Raw genomic sequence first — 19,688 nt, 5'->3', positions numbered from 1 at the left:
ATTAAACTTTACTTTCTAAACTATCCTTAATAATATTTATTTGAAATAAAAATTACATTTAATTTAATGATAATTTTTTAAATAATAATATTAAATAAAGTTAAATTAGCTAAAGTTTATTTATATTTAAATCCAAAAATTTTAGGTACCTTTTTATATATACACAAGTCCAGAGGGAGTAGGTTTTGTTTCTTATAATTATAACAATAAATACACATTTGCTTCTTATATAAAATACTTGAGAGAATAATTATTTATTTATTTTAATAATATATCCCATAGTTAAAATTAATTATACGTGCGAGGTTCTTTTATATTAAAATTTACCAAATTGATTATCTAATAAAATAAAGGCCACAAATTTTGAGAACTATTATAGATCTTTTATAGACTTGTCTTATGTTTGACTCAAGTTACTCTCATTTCTTTTTCTACACGCTACATCTTTTGACACATGGATCGAAGGAAAAAAAATCGAAGATAAAGAAAGAAAGAAAGAAAGAAAATTTAGTAAAATTCATTCCGAAATTATTGTAAATACTATCGTGAAGAAGACATTTCATGTCTCAACATATATATTTTTTTTAAATAGAAATAAAATAAATAATAAAAATCTATGAAATTAAATATGTGCGAGTAATAATTAGAGAATCTGAACGGGTTTGAGTAATTATTTATAGAAGAGTGTGAGAAAATTTAAAAGTAAATTTAAGGAGAAATAAAGAAAAAATAAAACTAAATAAAATATTTTGTCCCCTTTAAAATGGGATAGATGTTTATCTTTTTTTATTAATGATCTGATAAAAAAAGAATAGAATAGAGATTAATTAGATAAAAGATTTGATTAAAGTTAATATATTTAATAGTGAAAAGTAATTGGGGCAATCGATGCATGAATAATGACAAAAAAGTCCTTAATAAATGTTGATGTGGGAAAACATAAGCATAACAAGAGGCACAGGGAGGTGGTTTGGCATTTGTCGTGAAGTGGTGAATTATTGTGGAAAATTAAATAAACGCCAAATATATAGGTGTTGGAAATCAATGTCTAGAGAGGGTGGGCGCAGGCAACAAAACTCAAAACTCAAAACTCAAAACTCAAAACTCAAAACTCAACTGAGATCCTACTAACTACCTTTGGTTAATGGTTAAGAGTTTAGATACTCCTATATATATATATTGCATCAACCATAGTCATAGATCATGGATCATACATCAACAATGGCTATGCAACTTGTGGTTGTGGACACCAACACCACCGTTACAGAACAACACGTCACTCCCACCGAACTCACCAAAATTTCTCTCCTCAGACCCATTCTTCAACCTCTACATCCCTCTTCTAAGGTAACACACCCTCCTCTTCTTCACCCGCAACTAACACTTTCTTATACTTCAACTTCTTTGTTGCTCCACCTTTGCCATTTAACCTATATTCATTCATTCTTCATTTCAACTTTGGTTAAATACGAGGCTATAATTAAGAAAATCATAAATTATTATATCAATTCTTTATTAATTTATATGCATTTTTAAGGGCATTATTCTGCGGTGTGTTAAATTTAAAATAAAAACATATCATTTTTTTTCTTCTTCTTTCATTTCTTCCATAATCTTTACACCCAAACTTACAATAATAAGATTGTTTGTGCGTATAAGAACCCAAGTCAAGGTTTTAAAACTTGGGTTTGTGTCTTATCTCCCATTTATAAACACGTGACTTTAATTATATTACTAGAATTTCAAACAATATTTTATATTGAGGATAAATTAATGATAAGTTGATAGGTTATGACATAAAACTGGTTGACTTAATTCAATAAGAGAATAATTAAAATAGACTTTGATATTATTTTAAAATTTAAATTTAACGAAACTAGTATCACTAGTAACCAGTAAGATCACTGGGAAATGTAACTATTGTACTGCACATGCACCTCTTTTCATGAAGGCTATGTTTATATGCTTTGACGTTCAAAACAGGGGAAAGTTGAATGACTTTAAAATTGAACGTAGTTAACGAAAGCGAATTCAAAAAAAAAAAAAAAAAAAAACTTGTAAAATTGTTTAGAATTTTATTGATAAAATATGTGAAATATATTTTTTCCTCATTTGAAAGGTTTTATTTTTATTTTTTTATTTTTTGACAAGTAAAGTTTTCTTTTTCTTTGTTAACACGGAAAGTTGTAAAAGTCAATAAAATGACAAAAAACTTATAATTTTATCGTGCTAAATAGTAGAACGAGTCCCTCCATTCCATTCCTTTCAATATCTTTGCTAGATATCTAAATAATGACGTCTTTTATGATCTACATCATTTATATTTAAGAAATATTATTTGAACCTGCCATGAGACACTTCATTTTTTTAATGATGATGTGTGACAAGACTTTTGCACATTAATTATTAAAAAGAAAGGTTGTTGTACATACTCTTTTTGCATTAAATATTTTGTAACTACATGATGACCATAAAACCGGAAAACCTAACAACCAATTTCAAATTCATGCAATTTATCAACACAAACAAAATCATTCAACAACTATATCATACACTGCAACTCAAAGATTGACAAGGAATTATGTTATGACTTCTCTTACCTTTAAATCGAAGAGAAATGAGTTAGAAAGAAGAAGATGAGTTCCAAGCTCTCTTTTAGCAACTCCGCACAATATATTAAAAGCCTAGATTCTCAACTTTTTTGAGTTTTGAATCACCCAATCGCTACTCAACTAGAATTTTCAAACTCTCGATAAGGCTAGGAAACAAAAGAATAAGTTTGAAAACTAGAATCCTTCTCGTTAACTTTTCTCTAATTTTTTTTATAAAGAAAATGAACTTATGAGGCACTCCTAAACAACTAAAAATTTATAAAAAATTCTCTAATTCATGAGTTTCTCAACAATTTAGCAATAAATCAACACAATACTAATTCAATAAAATTCATAATAACTACTAAAAATATAGTGTTATAGAAATAATTATTCTCAAATATACTATTAATGATACTTTAGAAATAGACTTGATCAAGCTAGAATTTATTAAGCCTAAAACTAATTTTGATCGAAAATATATGACTAGAGTCTAGCTTCTTTATTTGTCATCGGCTATTTTTATAATTAAACTTGACTTGTATAATAGTTTAGCCTAATTTATAAGTTTGTTTAAGAGCCTATTTTATTTATACTATTAATAAAGGTGATAGCCTATTTGATATACACATTTTGTTAATTATTTTGTCCCTTGACTTCTAAAATACTTTTTTCTGTATTTTTTATTTAGTTTTTTTTCTTCTATTTTTTCATAAATTTATTTTTCAAACTTCTCACACCCTCTAAATAATTACTCAAATCTCTTCACATTGATTATTAACCACTCACATATATTTAGTTTTAGTTATTTTTTATCATTGATTTTGTTTTTATTTTTTAAATTAAAAAATACACAGAGTCATAAATTACTTTTTTATTCCTCTAGCAATAATATAACACCAATACAAAAGTAAAAATAAACATTTTTGATTTTATAAAAATTGAACATTACTTATTTATTATAAGCTCAAATATGTTTTTTAGTTCCTACAAATAAGTAAGTTTTCATTATGATGCATGCAAAAAAATTATTTATTTTTTATCCCTCTAAAATTTAAAATTATTTGTTTTAGTCCCTACTATTAGGTGATTATTTTTAACTACTTATGTGTTAATTAGAAGATTATATGACGATTTCAAGTGATATTCACAATTGTCTATAATACTTTATTTGCATGTGACACTTAATTTTTTTTTTATTTATAAATCTTTAAAATAAGTGTTATATATATATATATATATATACTTTAAAATAGTCTTTAAGATATAAAATTAATGAATTTAAATTTGAGAGGAATGAAAAAACAAATTACAGAAACCAAAATCAAAATTTACCGTATTTAACATAAATCAAAAACATTATTTACAAATTTTAAAAGAATGAAAAACAAATTTTCTTTTACAGGAATCAAAATCAAAATTCACTTATTTACAAGAACTAAAAACATACCTAAACGTTTATTGTAATATAAATAAATTTTTAAGAATTAATATAAAATTTATGATAATAATTTATTTAAAATATATTTTATAATAATATCTTTGAAATTCACCCATACTTATAAATTATCCATGGCTAATCAATAATCACACTTTTGCTTCTTAAAAACAAAATTCTACTAATTAGTAATTACTAAGTTGCTGTGATTTTTATCCCTATTTTATATTAAAAATTAATATTTTTCAAATATAATATCCTTAACTGTCAAAATAGTTTTATGATCAAATTACTCTTACTTTGATAATTAAAAATTGCTCCAAACTATTTTAAATTTACATATATTAAAAAATAAAATAAAATAATTAAAAACAACATATGTAATTCTATTTTGGAAGCAAAAATAGTCATATAAACTATTTGTTATATACCAAATATATGTAGAAAATATACATAAAAAATACTAGTGCTCATTAAATTCTCATTAATATCGTTTATTTAACTTACCTAATACGTAATATTAACTATTAATAATTTATTGAAAATAAAAGAATATTTAATACAAATTATGTTAGTGCATTAATTTATTTATTTTTTTAGTTCTATTAATTAGTTAATTGCTAAGTTACTTTAATTTTTACCTCTTATTTTGTATTTGAAATCATGTTTTTAAAATATAGTTTAATGATTAAATTTCCTTTACTACATGTAGAAATATTTTTTTACACTATTTTATTTTTATGAGGAATGTTAAAAACACACTTTCTAACACACTTTTTTGAACATATTTTTTTTATTTGTTTGAAATTTATTCAAAAACACAAAAGTTGGCGAGTCTAATCTTATTTAATGACCATCTCTTTTGATTTTGTGATTTTCAATAAATTGTAACAAATGAAAGAAATTGTATGAAGGATAGTACATTAAAGAGTGTATTACTAGCATTCCTTTACTTTAATATATTAAGATAAGATTTGACACGTCAAAATTATCTTTTAAATTAAAAAATAAATATATTATCTATCACCATTATTGAGCAATTATCTCCATCACTATCATTATTATTATCACCACTATTATTATTACTACTATGATGATAACTATTGTTATTGATATTCTAACCACTAGTTATAGTTCCTACACTTAACAATTCTTACTTGAAGTGAAATAAAATAACATCTAACTACCTTGGATTCATATATAAGCAATACCTGAATATATGTACAATAATGTATACCTGTAAAATTTAAAACAACAACTAAAGATATAGAATAACTACACAATTATATAAACTATGTACAATAATTCAATACTAAATACTAATCCTAAGTTGTTAGTCAAACAACTCTACTAAAAGTAGCTGAGTAGTATCAACAAATTAGCTTTGCCATCACTAGTATAGCCATACAAAATTATGCCTTGCTTCTAGCTAACCCTATCCTATTCTCATGAAAATATAATCATCACAGTCTTACCAGTAAGAAAACATGTAAGGATACGCTGGATTTTCAAAAGTAGCAACATATAACAAGTATAGATGTAACACAAATATATTACCAACAACAACATGTAAACCATCCAACATGCACCTTATGACTTACATCATACAACACATGGCATCAATAAGTATGAAAAACACATAATTCAAGCAAATCAAACTTACACCACAACCATGCCATGCAACCATGTAATCACCAAATCATATGAACAACACCAAGTAACACTGCATCATATGCATACACCTCAACTAATGCATTGTCACACATTCACTTACGAAGATCTCTTACACCAAAACGAGCAGTCTAAATGGATTAATTCTACCGAACCAACCAATTTTTTTCATGCCTTTCACGCCTACTAGATCAACAACTAGTTGAGATACCTATCACTGCACATGATTTCTTGGGCTTCATTAATTAAACTAGAAAAGTTCGATACCACCATTAGGTATAATATAGCTTGGGTATGAGCTTACCACGATATTAACAAGCATTAACCAAGTCCCCTATGAATTACAAACTAACTAACTATCCTCGTGATACCACACACCTCTACAATAATCAGTAAAGGATTGTAACCCTCGTTCATACCTTACTCCCAACTAAGGATCTAGAAGAGATTCAACAATCTACTCCAAGAGATAATGCCTACTCAATGAGGGTTTTCAACAAATGGATTCGTAGAGCATCACACCAATATCCACACAATAGGATATTCAACTTTCAAAAAACAACTTCTCTTCTAGTCTTAAGTCAATCAACATGCCTAAATATTTGTAGCACTCTCAGCATCAACACTTCAAAAGATCAACAAATCAAGCCTAAATGCTTGAATTATTCTCAGCATCACACCTCAATAATATTCACCTATATGTATTACCCCAAGTCAATGAATATAGATCTCACAACACTAATTCATTTACGACATAATTGCACCTCAATAATCGATTGGTATAACATCTATACATATTATCCCATATCAATATCTATAGAACTAATAACATCCATCATCATACAACATGCAATAGATTCACCTAACCTATTCATGTTCACCATTTAATCATACAAATAACAAGAATTTTCAAAGTAACCCACACTCGACACCAAAGCCCTCTGCCTTGCCCACGCTTGACATCATTCAAATTGCACCCGACGTGGATTAGGTAAAGACCCCTAAGTTCTCGCACTTGGCGTGTTAAAGTCCCATGGCCGACCCCAACGCCAATGCAAATAGAGTGAGTTCTCTCTTCTCATGTTTGATGCCACTCCTTTGACGTCCAACACCAATCTAGATAGAGCCAATTCTCCCATCTCATGTCCGATGTCATTCAAACCATGTCTGACGTGACCAAGTTAGAAACCTTCCCCTATCACACTTGACACTACCAATCTTGTACCCAATGTAGGAGAGGCAGAAAGCCTTTAACATGAGCCATGTTCGATGCCATGAAGGTACGTCCAACATGATGTAAATTATGCACTTTAGTAGGCCATGAATTTGGCTCAAACTACCTAAAAACCATGAAATCCCAAACATACAATGCAATATATCATACATAAACATCATCTGCAATTCATTCTACATCAAAATGGCAACATGCAACAACAATTAGACTCAAATCACCAAAATTCACCTTCATGAACTCCAAATACCAAAACTTAACATGCATCATATTCCACCTCAAATTCATCAATACGACCATAAAATTAAAGAATCCTAGGCACCAACAACCCAACCATTCAACAAGGATCAAGTCTAATTTCCCCTACCTCATCTCTGAATAAAGAGAGGAAGGAGAGGAAGAACGAGGACGATTTTGAGCTAACACTGAAGCTCCATACAAGATCACTACCACTGCCCGATTCTCAGCCAAATGCCTCAAATCACAGTTCTAAGATTCCCAAGAAGCTATGAAAAGAAGAAAGGTTTAGGAACTAGAGTCTCCCTCTATCTCTCAACTTATCTCTCTAAGTTCTCTATGAATGAGTTTATGAGACTCAGTTTTTAAAAGAAACTTTATATAATCTCCCCCTCAATGTCAAATTGGACCTCTATCTTGAAAAACTCTCTAAAACACCTAAAGACTTCTCAGGAATTTCTTAACTCCTAGAGCCTCTCAACACCACAACATACAATTAGTGTTAAAAACACAATAATTAAAAAATATCCCCTATGTCACCACCTTGTTGCCATCATAATCATACCATGTGGTGATGATAATAATGACAATAATAGTCGAATATATTATCTATGACCACTATTATTATCCTTCATCTCGCTATATAATTTTTTTAAAATAATAATAAAATAAAGAAATATGATATTTTTATAATAAAAATAAAATAAGATAGCAATTTTTTTCAAAATATACGTGTGCTGATATTTTCTATCAAACAAGTTTAATTTTTTTTATTATTTTAAATTATTGTAGTTTGTTATATTTTAATTATTTTTCACCAACACTCAATATCTTGGTTCCACGGTGAAGATGACTCTCACTCTCACGACACAAGATGATAATAACGGTCGACAAGTTTTTTCACAAAATCACTCGTTTGATTCCTTGGGTGCAGGATGAGGATGATTTGACGCTTAGAAGATTCCTGCGTGCTCGTGAGTTAGATGTGGAGAAGGCTTCAGCAATGTTCCTGAAGTACTTGAAATGGAGACATTCTTTTGTTCCAAACGGTTCTATATCTATCTCAGACATTCCTAACGAACTTGCACAGGACAAGGTATTCGTGCAAGGACACGACAAGACAGGTCGACCTATATTCATTGTCTTCGGTAGAAAACACTTTCAGAACAAAGATGGTCTAGATGAATTCAAACGTATGTTTATTTCCAATTAATGCGCTTAATTTTGCCATTTCATTTCTGTTATACTCAAACAAGTTTGTTTCTCAATGACAAATATACAACTTCTCTATAATGCAGGGTTTGTAGTCTATGTTCTTGATAAATTATGTGCTAGGTATAGTCCCATTTCTATTTTAAATAATGCTTTCAGAACTATGAATTCGATTGGAAGCTTTGCATATTATGGATGGTCATAGTAATTAACACAGCATTTGGTGTATCAGTATGCCACCTGGGCAAGAAAAGTTTGTTGGTATAGCAGAACTTAAAGGTTGGGGATACTCTAACAGTGACGTGCGTGGATACGTTAGTGCTCTAAGCATTTTGCAGGTATGCCACCATTTCTTGTTTGTGTCAGTGTTTTGTTATGGTAGAAGGTAGAACATATTGCATGGTATGTTAGTTAAGAATATGACCAAGACTTGACAATTCTTTTTCTTGTTTGTGAAGTTGCAATTAAACTTCATACGTTCTTATGGTTGTAATATTTGGATGCAGGATTACTACCCCGAAAGATTGGGGAAGTTGTTTATTGTCAATGCACCATACATTTTTATGAAAGTGTGGCAAATTGTTTACCCGTTCATTGACAACAAAACCAAGAAGAAGGTAATGTCTCAGATTTAGTTTGTATTGATATATCAGTATGTGTTCGTGATATTGGAGAAAAATATTTAGAAAGTTGGATTTGGTTTGTAGATAGTATTTGTGGAGAAAAATAAAGTGAAATCAACCCTGCTAGAAGAAATAGACCACAGTCAGCTCCCAGAGATATACGGTGGCCAACTGTCATTAGTCCCGATTCAAGATAGCTAATTAAGAGTATGTTTAAAGGTATCTTGGAAGTGTTTTTAGAAATTTTTTTTGAGAAATTTTAAAAAACACTTCCAATCTTATATATAAACATACTCTTAAGTAACACAAATACAAGGAAAGGCCATTCATTGTTGTTTAATATTTATGTTTGTATGTCATTTTCTTTTTATCCAAATATTTTACACTTGTATCATTGTATCAATATTCAATAAACCCACTATGATGGGCTTAATAGTGAGATTTTAAGTACCATCATTGTACACAAAAAAATATATCAATATTTAATAATAGAAAATTGGAATAATTCTAAGATGATGAGGGTTGTCTCAGAAGATTCAAATTGGTACTGCTTGTGGTTTACAACATTAAATGGTGAAATTTGATGAATGCTCTTATTTCACACCAGCCTAGTCGTTCTTTACCACAAATTTCATTATTAAATTGCCAATCATATCTTAGAACAAAAGTTCTTCTTTTTAAAAACTATTACGTGATGAGAAGCAGAATGAGGAACCAGTCAGTTAGTTAGTTACTGCAGGTGGTTAATCAAGTTGTTAATTAGATGGTTTTCTCATGTAACTTATCAGTATAAAAGGCTGCATTGGAGACACATGAATTAGATTGCCATAGTATTCTTCTGATCATTATTAGCTTTCCCCTAATTTCCTGAGTCATTAGAAAAACTAACTCAAAACCCTCAAAACGAAAAATTCAGCTCTATAAATTAAGAATCTACTTTGCGTCATCCATGCTTCTTAGATATAATACATTTCTATGATAAAGTATATATAGGATTATAGATTTTATTGACGCATCTATTTGTCGTTACATCCCATGGCATTGCGATGAAACTCATGGGAGTAAGGTAGACTAGTTGAAAACACTATGTATACCTGATATTATATATTAATTATATATATATATATATATATATATATATATATATATATATGTATATGTTATATGTCTGTATGTATATATAATTTTTTTTTAAGATTCTCAATCTATAATTCATATTATATTTTGATTAATTTGTGTTAAAATGTTATAAAACTCTTTAAAACTTTTTTATTACTCAATTTGATTCATAAAACTAACCCAAACTCACCCAATATCTTAACCGAGTGTTTGGTATATGAAATATATATTTTTACTTTTTTAGAAATCAGAAATTTACAAAGTTAATTTTTCATGTTTGGTTCATTAATTTTGAATAAAAAAATATTCATAATAAAAATTATTTTCTATAAACGCTTTTTACCTATGTTTCCAATGAAATCATTTTTATGGAGTATTGGTAAAAATTTAACATTTTTGAGTTAAATAAAATGTTTTATTATGGTAATATTACTTTTATTTGTTTATTTAATATAGTAAAATATTAATTGAGTAACATATATAAATATTTGTATAACATTTATAACCAATCAAACACATTTTTATAACATTTTTATTAATCTTCTTGCCACTTTTTTTTTATTTTATTTTTTTACAGCAATGTTCTTGCCAGTTAAACTATGAACATTGATGTCATGTCATGTACAAAAGTTTGATATAAGTAGTTTTTTCTTCTTCTTAATTTGTAACTTAACTCTCAATGAAAATAAATAGTTACTTTCCCAAACTCTTTTTTACTTATATTTTTTTTTGTATTTTTGTATTTTTTTTCCAAAGTACTGAGAAATCAATTTCTAGAGGTTATTTTTAGGAATTAATAAATATTCTGAAATTTAGTTTTCAAAATGTAGTTAATACATTTTGAAAATTAAATTTTGAAAAAAAAATTATCTTTGTAATCTTCTTTATATATCTTTACAAAAAAAAACATTTATAAAAAATTAAATTTCAAAACTAATTAAATTTTAGCATTTCTAGTAACTAAATTTCAAAAAAGTGGAAATTTAAGGTGTACCTTCCTTTTTTTTATTTTACCATTATTTTATATGTAATAATTGAATTAAATCATCTTTAGTTTAAAACTAAATAAACTTTAGAAATTTAACTACTTTAATCACTACAAATTTATGTTACAGTTAATTCCAAATCATCATACACATATTTACAACTACCAGCCATTCAAATTCACAGTACCGTCATTCATAATTCTTATTATACCAAAAAAATCAAATTATTTATTTTCAATCACGTTCAACAAACACAAGATTATATAAAACTTTTCCCATAAAATATACCAAGTATTTTCCCATTTTCTAATTCCGAAATTAAGACTTTTATAGAAAATTAACGTACAGGGATTTATACAAACTTTGATCCAAAGCAAAATCTATTATTTAAAATTCATGATGCACGATATGGGTGATCCATTAATCCATTCACGCTTGAATTACAACTTTTTTACAATACATTAACGGATTCCAAAATAAATAAATAAAAGCATCATTAATTAAAAACCGCGATGCATATACCATCTAATCCATTAATGCATGAATATGCAATTTTCTAAAATCTGATTCTAAAGCCATTTTGAAAATTTTCAAATTTTGAAAGTTCATTATCATGTGCATACTTTCAGGGAAAGAAAAAACAAAATCCCTAAATTTCATAATTAGGATTTATATATAATTAGAATAAAAATTATCATTCATTACGAATCATATAATTTTGCAATATATATTTTGATACCACATATAAATCCATAGTTTTCTAAGACTAATAATGGTAGAGAACTAAAAGGATTTTTGAAATTTATTATTCTCACATAATAAAGAAATAATACATTTTCTCTATAACAAAAATATCTTGAACCTTAGAATAATTTGATCTTCGTGAGCAATAAAGGTTTCACTCTTTTTAACTCTTTCTTCTATTCTCTATCTTACATGATGACTAAGATTTGAGAGAATATTTTTCTATCAAAGAGAATCTTATTTTAAGTTACTACAATTTGATCTTCCTAAGTGAAGAGAGAAATAAAGATTTCAATCCCTTTCATTAACTCTTCCTTCTATTCTTTATGATGGTTAGGGTTTAAAAGAATATTTGTCTATTAGAGAAGGCCTTGTTTCAAATTAGTGGGTATTTATAACTCTTTAAAATTATTCCTCATATCAAATAACAATTATACTAAAAAAATATGTTCATTAAACTTATTTATAATTTAATTTTTAATTATTTACTCATTGATCTCTTTATATGCCACATGTCAATCATATGAGACATAATAATCATCCATCATATACATGAAAAAACATTTTTTTAGCTATCTCGACTCATTAATTAAATAAATTTTAGTTGCTGAAGGAATTAATAGAAAATTATAAATCAATCAATTATGATATTTATGAAAAACAGAAAAAGTTGTCAACGATGATGATTAATGGAGGAAGTTGAAAATTGGTATGAATTGTGCAGTTGTAGATATAGGGTTGGTGGCCGCAAAGTTTGACATTAGAGGAACATATAACATCCTTGATTTGAATGAATAAGGTGATTCCAAATTCAGTTCAACTTAAGACCTCAACTTGTTTCACCTAGACCACTGACTTGGTCTACCGTAACTTACATGCTGCAAGTAAGAGGATTCCTCAATCTTATTATTGTTTTCCAAATACATATTATGTTCACTTCATTTGGTATCCAATTTCGAAAGTTTCGGCAGCCAAAGGGAGAAAGTAATCAAAATCAGAATGTATAACATGTAGAGTTTGGCAAAACCCTGTTTGAAATGCACATTAATTATATATTCACGACTAAGTTGTTGCTAAAGTACTCACAAATCATTCAAATAAATAAGTTTTGTTGGGATTATATTGCCTTGTGTTGCACTTCTTAATTAATTACATATATCATTATACTTTTTATTTATTTATTATAAAAACCAATATCTTATCAGATAATGGTATAAAATTACTTCTTTTATCCAAACAAATTTTATTTTCAGTTTTAAATTTAAAATCTGAAAACTTACGACCATCATGAACGATGCCTAAATTATCAACTATTCGATAGTAAAACTTATTCATAAATTCACATCATAAAAACTTCTTATTGAGTTAAAATCAGTCTAGCCGCTATACATATCAGTTACTTCATAATTTGAATCTGGATAATAGCTATGTGGAATAAAATGGTGTATGTTTCCAGAACAAAGAAAAGCTCTTCTGAAAGGAAGGAAGACTCATTCCACAGTCAACAAAAGGAGGATACATCATACATGCACGGTCTTATCTCTTTGAGGAATTCTCAGTAAGAGATCGATATGTATAAAATTAAATATTGAAATTGCTATCAAAGTCTTCACATACATTACAAATGTTCTCTGACAAATTCATTTGACTAAACTACTGATAGCCAAGTTGATGGAAATCGTTTCTCTATGGAAATCGTGTATTTTTTTTAATATTTAATTGATATGATTTTATTTATAATTAGAGTTTAGTAAATATATGGGATATAAAAATATTTATGTTATCAACTAATAAAAATCATATTTAGTATGACTTTAAAGAAAATTATTATAGAAATTTAAAATTATTATTCACATAATTTTTTTTGTACTATTATAATATTTATTTATAGAGAAAAAATATATGCGATGATATTGTAAAGTTTTTCTTTGCATTTAATCACATAAAAATTGATTTCTAATTAATTAAGAAGGTAAAACGTTTATACTAATAAAACATACTTATTAAATTATCATTTGTAAATAAAATGATAAAATCTATACTAATATATAAAAGGGATACACTTTTTCGTAACCACCTTGGTCTCCACTTTTTTGGACCATTATACCTTTTTATTTTAAAAAATTAAAAAAAATATTTTTAATCAAATTTAAAATCTTGAAACTAATGAATTTATACTAATAATATATAAAGGGATTTCACTTTTAATAATTATTTTTAATTTTTATTTTTATATGGACTATTTTATCCTTTATTTATTTTTAATAACTACTTTTTTATGAATAATTTCTCATTTTTTTATTTTTTTTATTTTTTTAATAAAATATAGGCACGAAGTACCTTTTTCCTACTAGTTAATTATAAGAGGGACTGATAACATACATGAGTCGTCTTCAATCATTTTGACCAAACAACGGTTTGATTCACACAAACTACTTTTTGAAAAGTTGACTCATTATTTGTGGTTGTTTGCGAAGTTGGTATAAATATTTTGGAGATTTATAAAAGAGGAAGAATTCGTTTATTTTAGAAATAAGTCTATTTAAATTTATTGCGTTTAATAACTCATGTTTTAGTTCTATTTCAAATTTTAATATTCAATTATTGAATTTAAAGTTCTTATATCATAGATCAAGTTGGTAAATTTTTTAAAAAATTAAAAACTATTTGATACTTCATTTCATTAATTCAAATCAACGTATAAAATGATTTTATGATTATCTATCAATTTTAATTGATAAATCGAAGTATCAAATGATTTTTAAATTTTTAAAAAATTTACAGGCTTGATTTATGCATTAAAAAATTTAAATTTAACTGTTTAATCATTGAAATTTATCGTAAAACATAAGTTATCAAACAAAATAATAAATTTAACTAGATAAACTTACTCGTCCAACAAACATTTGTTCCTTTTGTGTCCAAAGACTTATGCTGTTTGGGTCAAATTATACGCTTTGTGGGGAGTGTTAGGAGTGCTTATCAACGAACTTAGGGATTTTTGTCATCAATATATGGAATTGGTGAGTGGCAGTAAGGGTATTAAGCGAGTTTGGTCCTTTGTTTGGTTTGCAGGTATATGGCAGTTATGGAAGGCTCGAAATGAGAACATTTTCAAAGGCAAGCTCTTTAAGGTGGAAGAGATCGTGTTCATGGCTCAGTTGCGATCGTGAGAGTGGTGTACGACTGCTAGAATGATGTCTTCTTCTTTTCCAGAATGGTTGATGAACCCCTTGTCCTGTGCAAGTGTCCCTTAAATTTGTTTTTTCTTATTTTTGGGTCTTCTTATTTTTAATTATGACTTGCACTTCTTGTACACAATTTTCTTGGGATTAATAAATTCTTGGCTTATCAAAAAAAAAACTAGATAAACTTACTCTTGAAATAAAAAAAAATGTCTTTAACTTAAAATAAAATACAAAGCAAACGACTTAAACACATACGTTTAAGTTGCTTCAAAAAAAACTTTTTGATCAATTAAAAATATAAATAAAATAACATTAAATTTATTATAATACTTTTTTTTAATACTATATTAGTTATCTTAATAAACTTTTATTAATCATGTTAACAGTTAACATAGTGTTGATGATTACGAAAATAATAATAATAACAACAACTTTCAAAATTAAATATAAGGGGGCTTATTCTTTTGAAAAATATATACTTATCAATTATTTTTCTCATACAATATCTAAATTATTAATTACATTAATAATTTGTTGATATATATATATATATAAAGGAAAATAAATTTATTTTTTATTATAAAAATTAGTATTATGTTCCTAAACTTTTAGGAAAACATTCTACTAATTATTTTTATAAAGTATATTAAATTAGAATGAATTATATAATTCTCTAGAAAATAATAATAATAAATGATTTAAAAATAAATATATTTTAAGATTTGATAATCATGTAATATAAAATTTTCTAAAGAGATTTTAGATGTTAGGGAGTTTTAGTACATTGGTGTGAATAATATAGTTGTGTTACTTTTATACTTATTTTTTGTTTATACTTATTTTTTTGTTGTATTCTTTTATACTCTATCTTACTTTTATATGTTTTCTTGATGGTGAGATTGCAATTAATGATCATATTTCCATGAGACAGGACAGGGATAAACATGAGGAGTCAAGTAAGGAGAGCCATGCAATTGAATGACAACGTAGCTGGAAATTACTTTTATATAAATTTTGTTAAGTTGTTTAACTAACAACCTAGACTTATATATTATGATTTTGAATTATTGTATATATACATATATACCTTTAATTCACTTGTAGTTGAAAAAATTTATTGCATGTATGTATATATTATTACTGTTTTTCAAAAATTATATATATGAACTTCAGGTAATTAATTATCGGTGCAAAATAGTTGAACCTTTAAATATAATAATCAAACCATTACAGATAACAATGTAAAATTACTTATATAATCAATGTGTAGTTTTTTTTCATCTATATTTACAATAAAATTATAAAAAGAGAATAAAACAGTTTATTATAAAATAAAAAAGGAAAAATGACACTTGTCATGAATTAATTTACTATAAAATATAAAAATTCTTTTAATATTAATATATGATATAAAAATAAATAAATAAATAAATAAATAAATAATTAAAAAGTTAGGGGCCAATTCCCTTTAATTACATAAATCATCCGTGTGTGGTGACAATCACAATATAGCGGTAAATGATGACCAGATTATTAACTGGTGGAAGGCAACATTATTAGATTCTCACGCGCTTTTCGCCGTATCTTTCCAAATGTTCCAGCCTCAGCGTTCAAACCTCCTTTTTCTTTGAGTTTGTCGTACATGAACATGATATATATAAGGGTTGGCTCAACGTTTGGGTTTGGCATGGAAAGAAGAAGAATTGGAAGAAGAAGGTGCGGATTGGGATTGCATAGTGAGGTAAGGAGAGTCCCCTGAGACTGAGACCCTTTCTGGAAAATTAAGCTTAGCTTTGGATCCTTTGAATCTGAGAGCAGCTTCATCGTAAGCATGTGCGGCAGCCTCGACGGTGTCAAAGGTTCCCAGCCAAACACGTCTTGCTTTATTTGGGTCGCGAATTTCTGCGGCCCACTTCCCCCATGGTCGCTGTCTCACTCCTCTATAATGTCTTCTTAGGTTTCCTTCACAAACAATTTTCATCATATACAAACTCTTTCCTTTTACTTCCATCATTCTATCTCTCTTTTTCACCACTTAATTATTTATATTCTCATTCCATATTTTATAAAGAATATAAAAAGGACTCTAAAATAGGAGATGTCAATTCAAACATTCTATTTTCTTAATAATATTTTTTTATAATTATAATCTTTTTACAGCTTCTCTACGCCTAATTCAGGCACCTGCTTCTCTTGTCTCCAGGATGGACTGATTTCAATTTGTTTAGATTGTGTAAGCCTTTTTTATATCATCAGTTTTGGGGGATTTTAAGAATTTGTGTATTAGATTGTTTAGCCATGTCTCATGCTAAGGTAAGCTTTTTTTTTACAAAAATAAGGATCGCGTAACAAAATAATTATTGATTTTTGTTACTCACAAAAACATGGAACAACCTTTTGTCTTGTACCACAACTATACAAAAATGAATTACCCTTACCTACTCTCTTTTACCTCCCACGTTGATAATTACATGCGACGACAATTTCAAATGCTACGTTCTAAAACTTGTAATTGTTGCATAGTTTTGTTCGCACTAATAACATCTGTCCAAACTTCATTCACTCTAATCTTTTATTTTAATGTACAATATATTATGTATTTTATTAGCAAGAATTAATATATATTACACGTAACATATACTGTATATTATGCTATTATGTGACAAAATAATATATATATATATATATATATATATATATATATATTACATTATATTTCATTTACTTTTTGTAGCACATAAACACGTCAAACACTACATATATAACACAATAAATTTTGTATTTGTGCATTGACTACCAAAGTATAAGTAGAACAAAATACTGTGACTCATCTACTTATACTTGTACTATCCTACAGTATGCATATACCAAACACATAATAAGTGTATATGTTGTATCAAATTTAATTTGAAGAAAGAAAAAGAAGAAGACGTTAAGGGATGATCAATTTTTCATCATTTTTTTCCTCAAAAATGAAAAAGTGTGGGTAAAAGATGATTTTAGAGAACTGCGGTGTCTATATTAATAGCATTGTGAAATTTAAAATAACTCCAATAATTTTCATTTTAACACTTTTACACTTGCATTACATGAGTCTCCTTTACATAAAATAATCCAATTATTTAATTTCATTTCCTTTATTTTCCTTTCTCTTTCTTATTCATATATATCATTTGCATTTTATTGGATATAATTAAGAAGGGTATATATAAAGAGAGGTGTGTAAAAAAAATAACAAAAACTATACATTTTTGTATCCAATACTATAAAAGTGCATGGGAAAAACAACATCGAGAAAACAATGATCAAACAACACTTTTTAACGTAAGCAAACAAAATTCATGTATGAAACAAATTAAGAAACCCTAAAGATTTCTCAAGCTACACAATTAATGTAACATGAAATATCATTCTCAGGTTTGACCAGGATCGATGGGAAAGATCATATAAAAGAATACAACATCAAGAGATCAGTTGGTTGTGCATCAAGTCATCAACCCTAAATTGCCTAATTTTCAATTAGAGAAATATTAACAACACACTTTCTGGAATAGATTCTTTTTAATTAGTCAAAATTTATTAAAAAAAACAAAAAATTTAGTGAAACTCATACGTTATTTAAGTTTTATTTCTTGATTTTGTAATTTTTAATAAATTTTAATCTATGAAAATAAGTGTTTTAAAACAAGTGTGTTATAGAAAATTTATCGATAACATTTTTCTTCCCAATTAATATTCTACATGGTCCTTTTATTACCCGTCAAATATATTAATCTATATATGAGGAAAGAAGGTAGCATAAATTTGTAATAGCACGAGGAAATACCTTGATGTTGGGGTGGTTGTGATTGTTGATGTTGATTCCCAACAACACTGGACTGAGAAACTGTTAGTGGTTCTTGATGCACTGGATTTCCACCAAGGACTTGAACAAGTGCCGATACCACAGCCGACATGTCTTGCTGGGACCGATTCGAATAAATGGGAAACGGTTTCTCTTCCGTTTCTTCTTCCAAAGGAAGTGCCCTCTTTCCATGTCTTCGGTCCACTTTACCAACTCACGTCAAACCTATATTTAGTGAAACAACTCTTCACTTCGTCTTCCTATAATGATTCTAATGAGTATAAACAACGCAAGGTGATTGTATCTAACTAAATAGCAGTATTGTGTTTAGGTCGATCGAACGTAAAGGCGATTAGGGAAAGGAAGGAAAAATATTGGAGCTAAGATGAGAAGTGGCGAAGAAGCTAGGGTTTGGCATTTGTCAACGAATTTTGTAGATGAAAAGGCAGGGTAACAAAAAAGTCTTCAGTTTTCCAGTATTCTTCTTCCTTTTCTTTCTTTATTTTTGTACGTTTACTTTAAATACATATAGAGGTACTGAGGTAGGTGACATCTATATATCGTGAAAGATACATTTTTTAGTATATAGAAAGAGTAATTCCAGACCAAATAATTATGAATGGGTGATATAATCTATGTCATGACTACTTTAGAGTTATGTATTTTTTAAAAATTAATATAACTTATTTATTTTAATCTTAATTATTCATATAAAATTTAAGAGTTCATATATTTTTTTTTACTCTCACATATAAGCATATAAATTCTTTGAATTTTATTACATAGAATTAAGATTAAAACAAG

At 27.4% G+C, this 19,688-nt stretch overlaps 2 protein-coding genes across 2 annotated transcripts; one reads left to right on the top strand and one right to left on the bottom strand.

Annotated features, from left to right (window-relative positions):
• The first annotated feature begins 1,061 nt into the window (after nt 1-1,061).
• Nucleotides 1,062-9,519, top strand: LOC109813695 (sec14 cytosolic factor). Its single transcript, XM_020377936.3, has 6 exons — nt 1,062-1,347; nt 8,103-8,361; nt 8,467-8,503; nt 8,613-8,718; nt 8,887-8,997; nt 9,088-9,519. The coding sequence occupies exons 1-6, from the start codon at nt 1,204-1,206 to the stop codon at nt 9,202-9,204; spliced, it is 774 nt and encodes a 257-aa protein (XP_020233525.1). The 5' UTR covers nt 1,062-1,203; the 3' UTR covers nt 9,205-9,519.
• A 6,860-nt stretch (nt 9,520-16,379) lies between these two features.
• Nucleotides 16,380-19,389, bottom strand: LOC109813696 (ethylene-responsive transcription factor ERF114). The gene is made up of 2 exons (XM_020377937.3): nt 18,867-19,389; nt 16,380-17,002 (listed from the first exon to the last, which is right to left on the bottom strand). Exons 1-2 carry the CDS (start codon nt 18,994-18,996, stop codon nt 16,710-16,712), a joined length of 423 nt encoding a protein of 140 aa, XP_020233526.1. The 5' UTR covers nt 18,997-19,389; the 3' UTR covers nt 16,380-16,709.
• Between the last annotated feature and the right edge of the window lie 299 nt (nt 19,390-19,688).

The sequence above is a fragment of the Cajanus cajan genome, chromosome 2, assembly GCF_000230855.2.
Source record: "Cajanus cajan strain Asha chromosome 2, NIPB_CcT2T_4, whole genome shotgun sequence".
NCBI lineage: Eukaryota > Viridiplantae > Streptophyta > Magnoliopsida > Fabales > Fabaceae > Cajanus > Cajanus cajan.
Note: the sequence above shows the minus strand (reverse complement) of the source record. Positions and strands in the feature narration are given on the sequence as shown.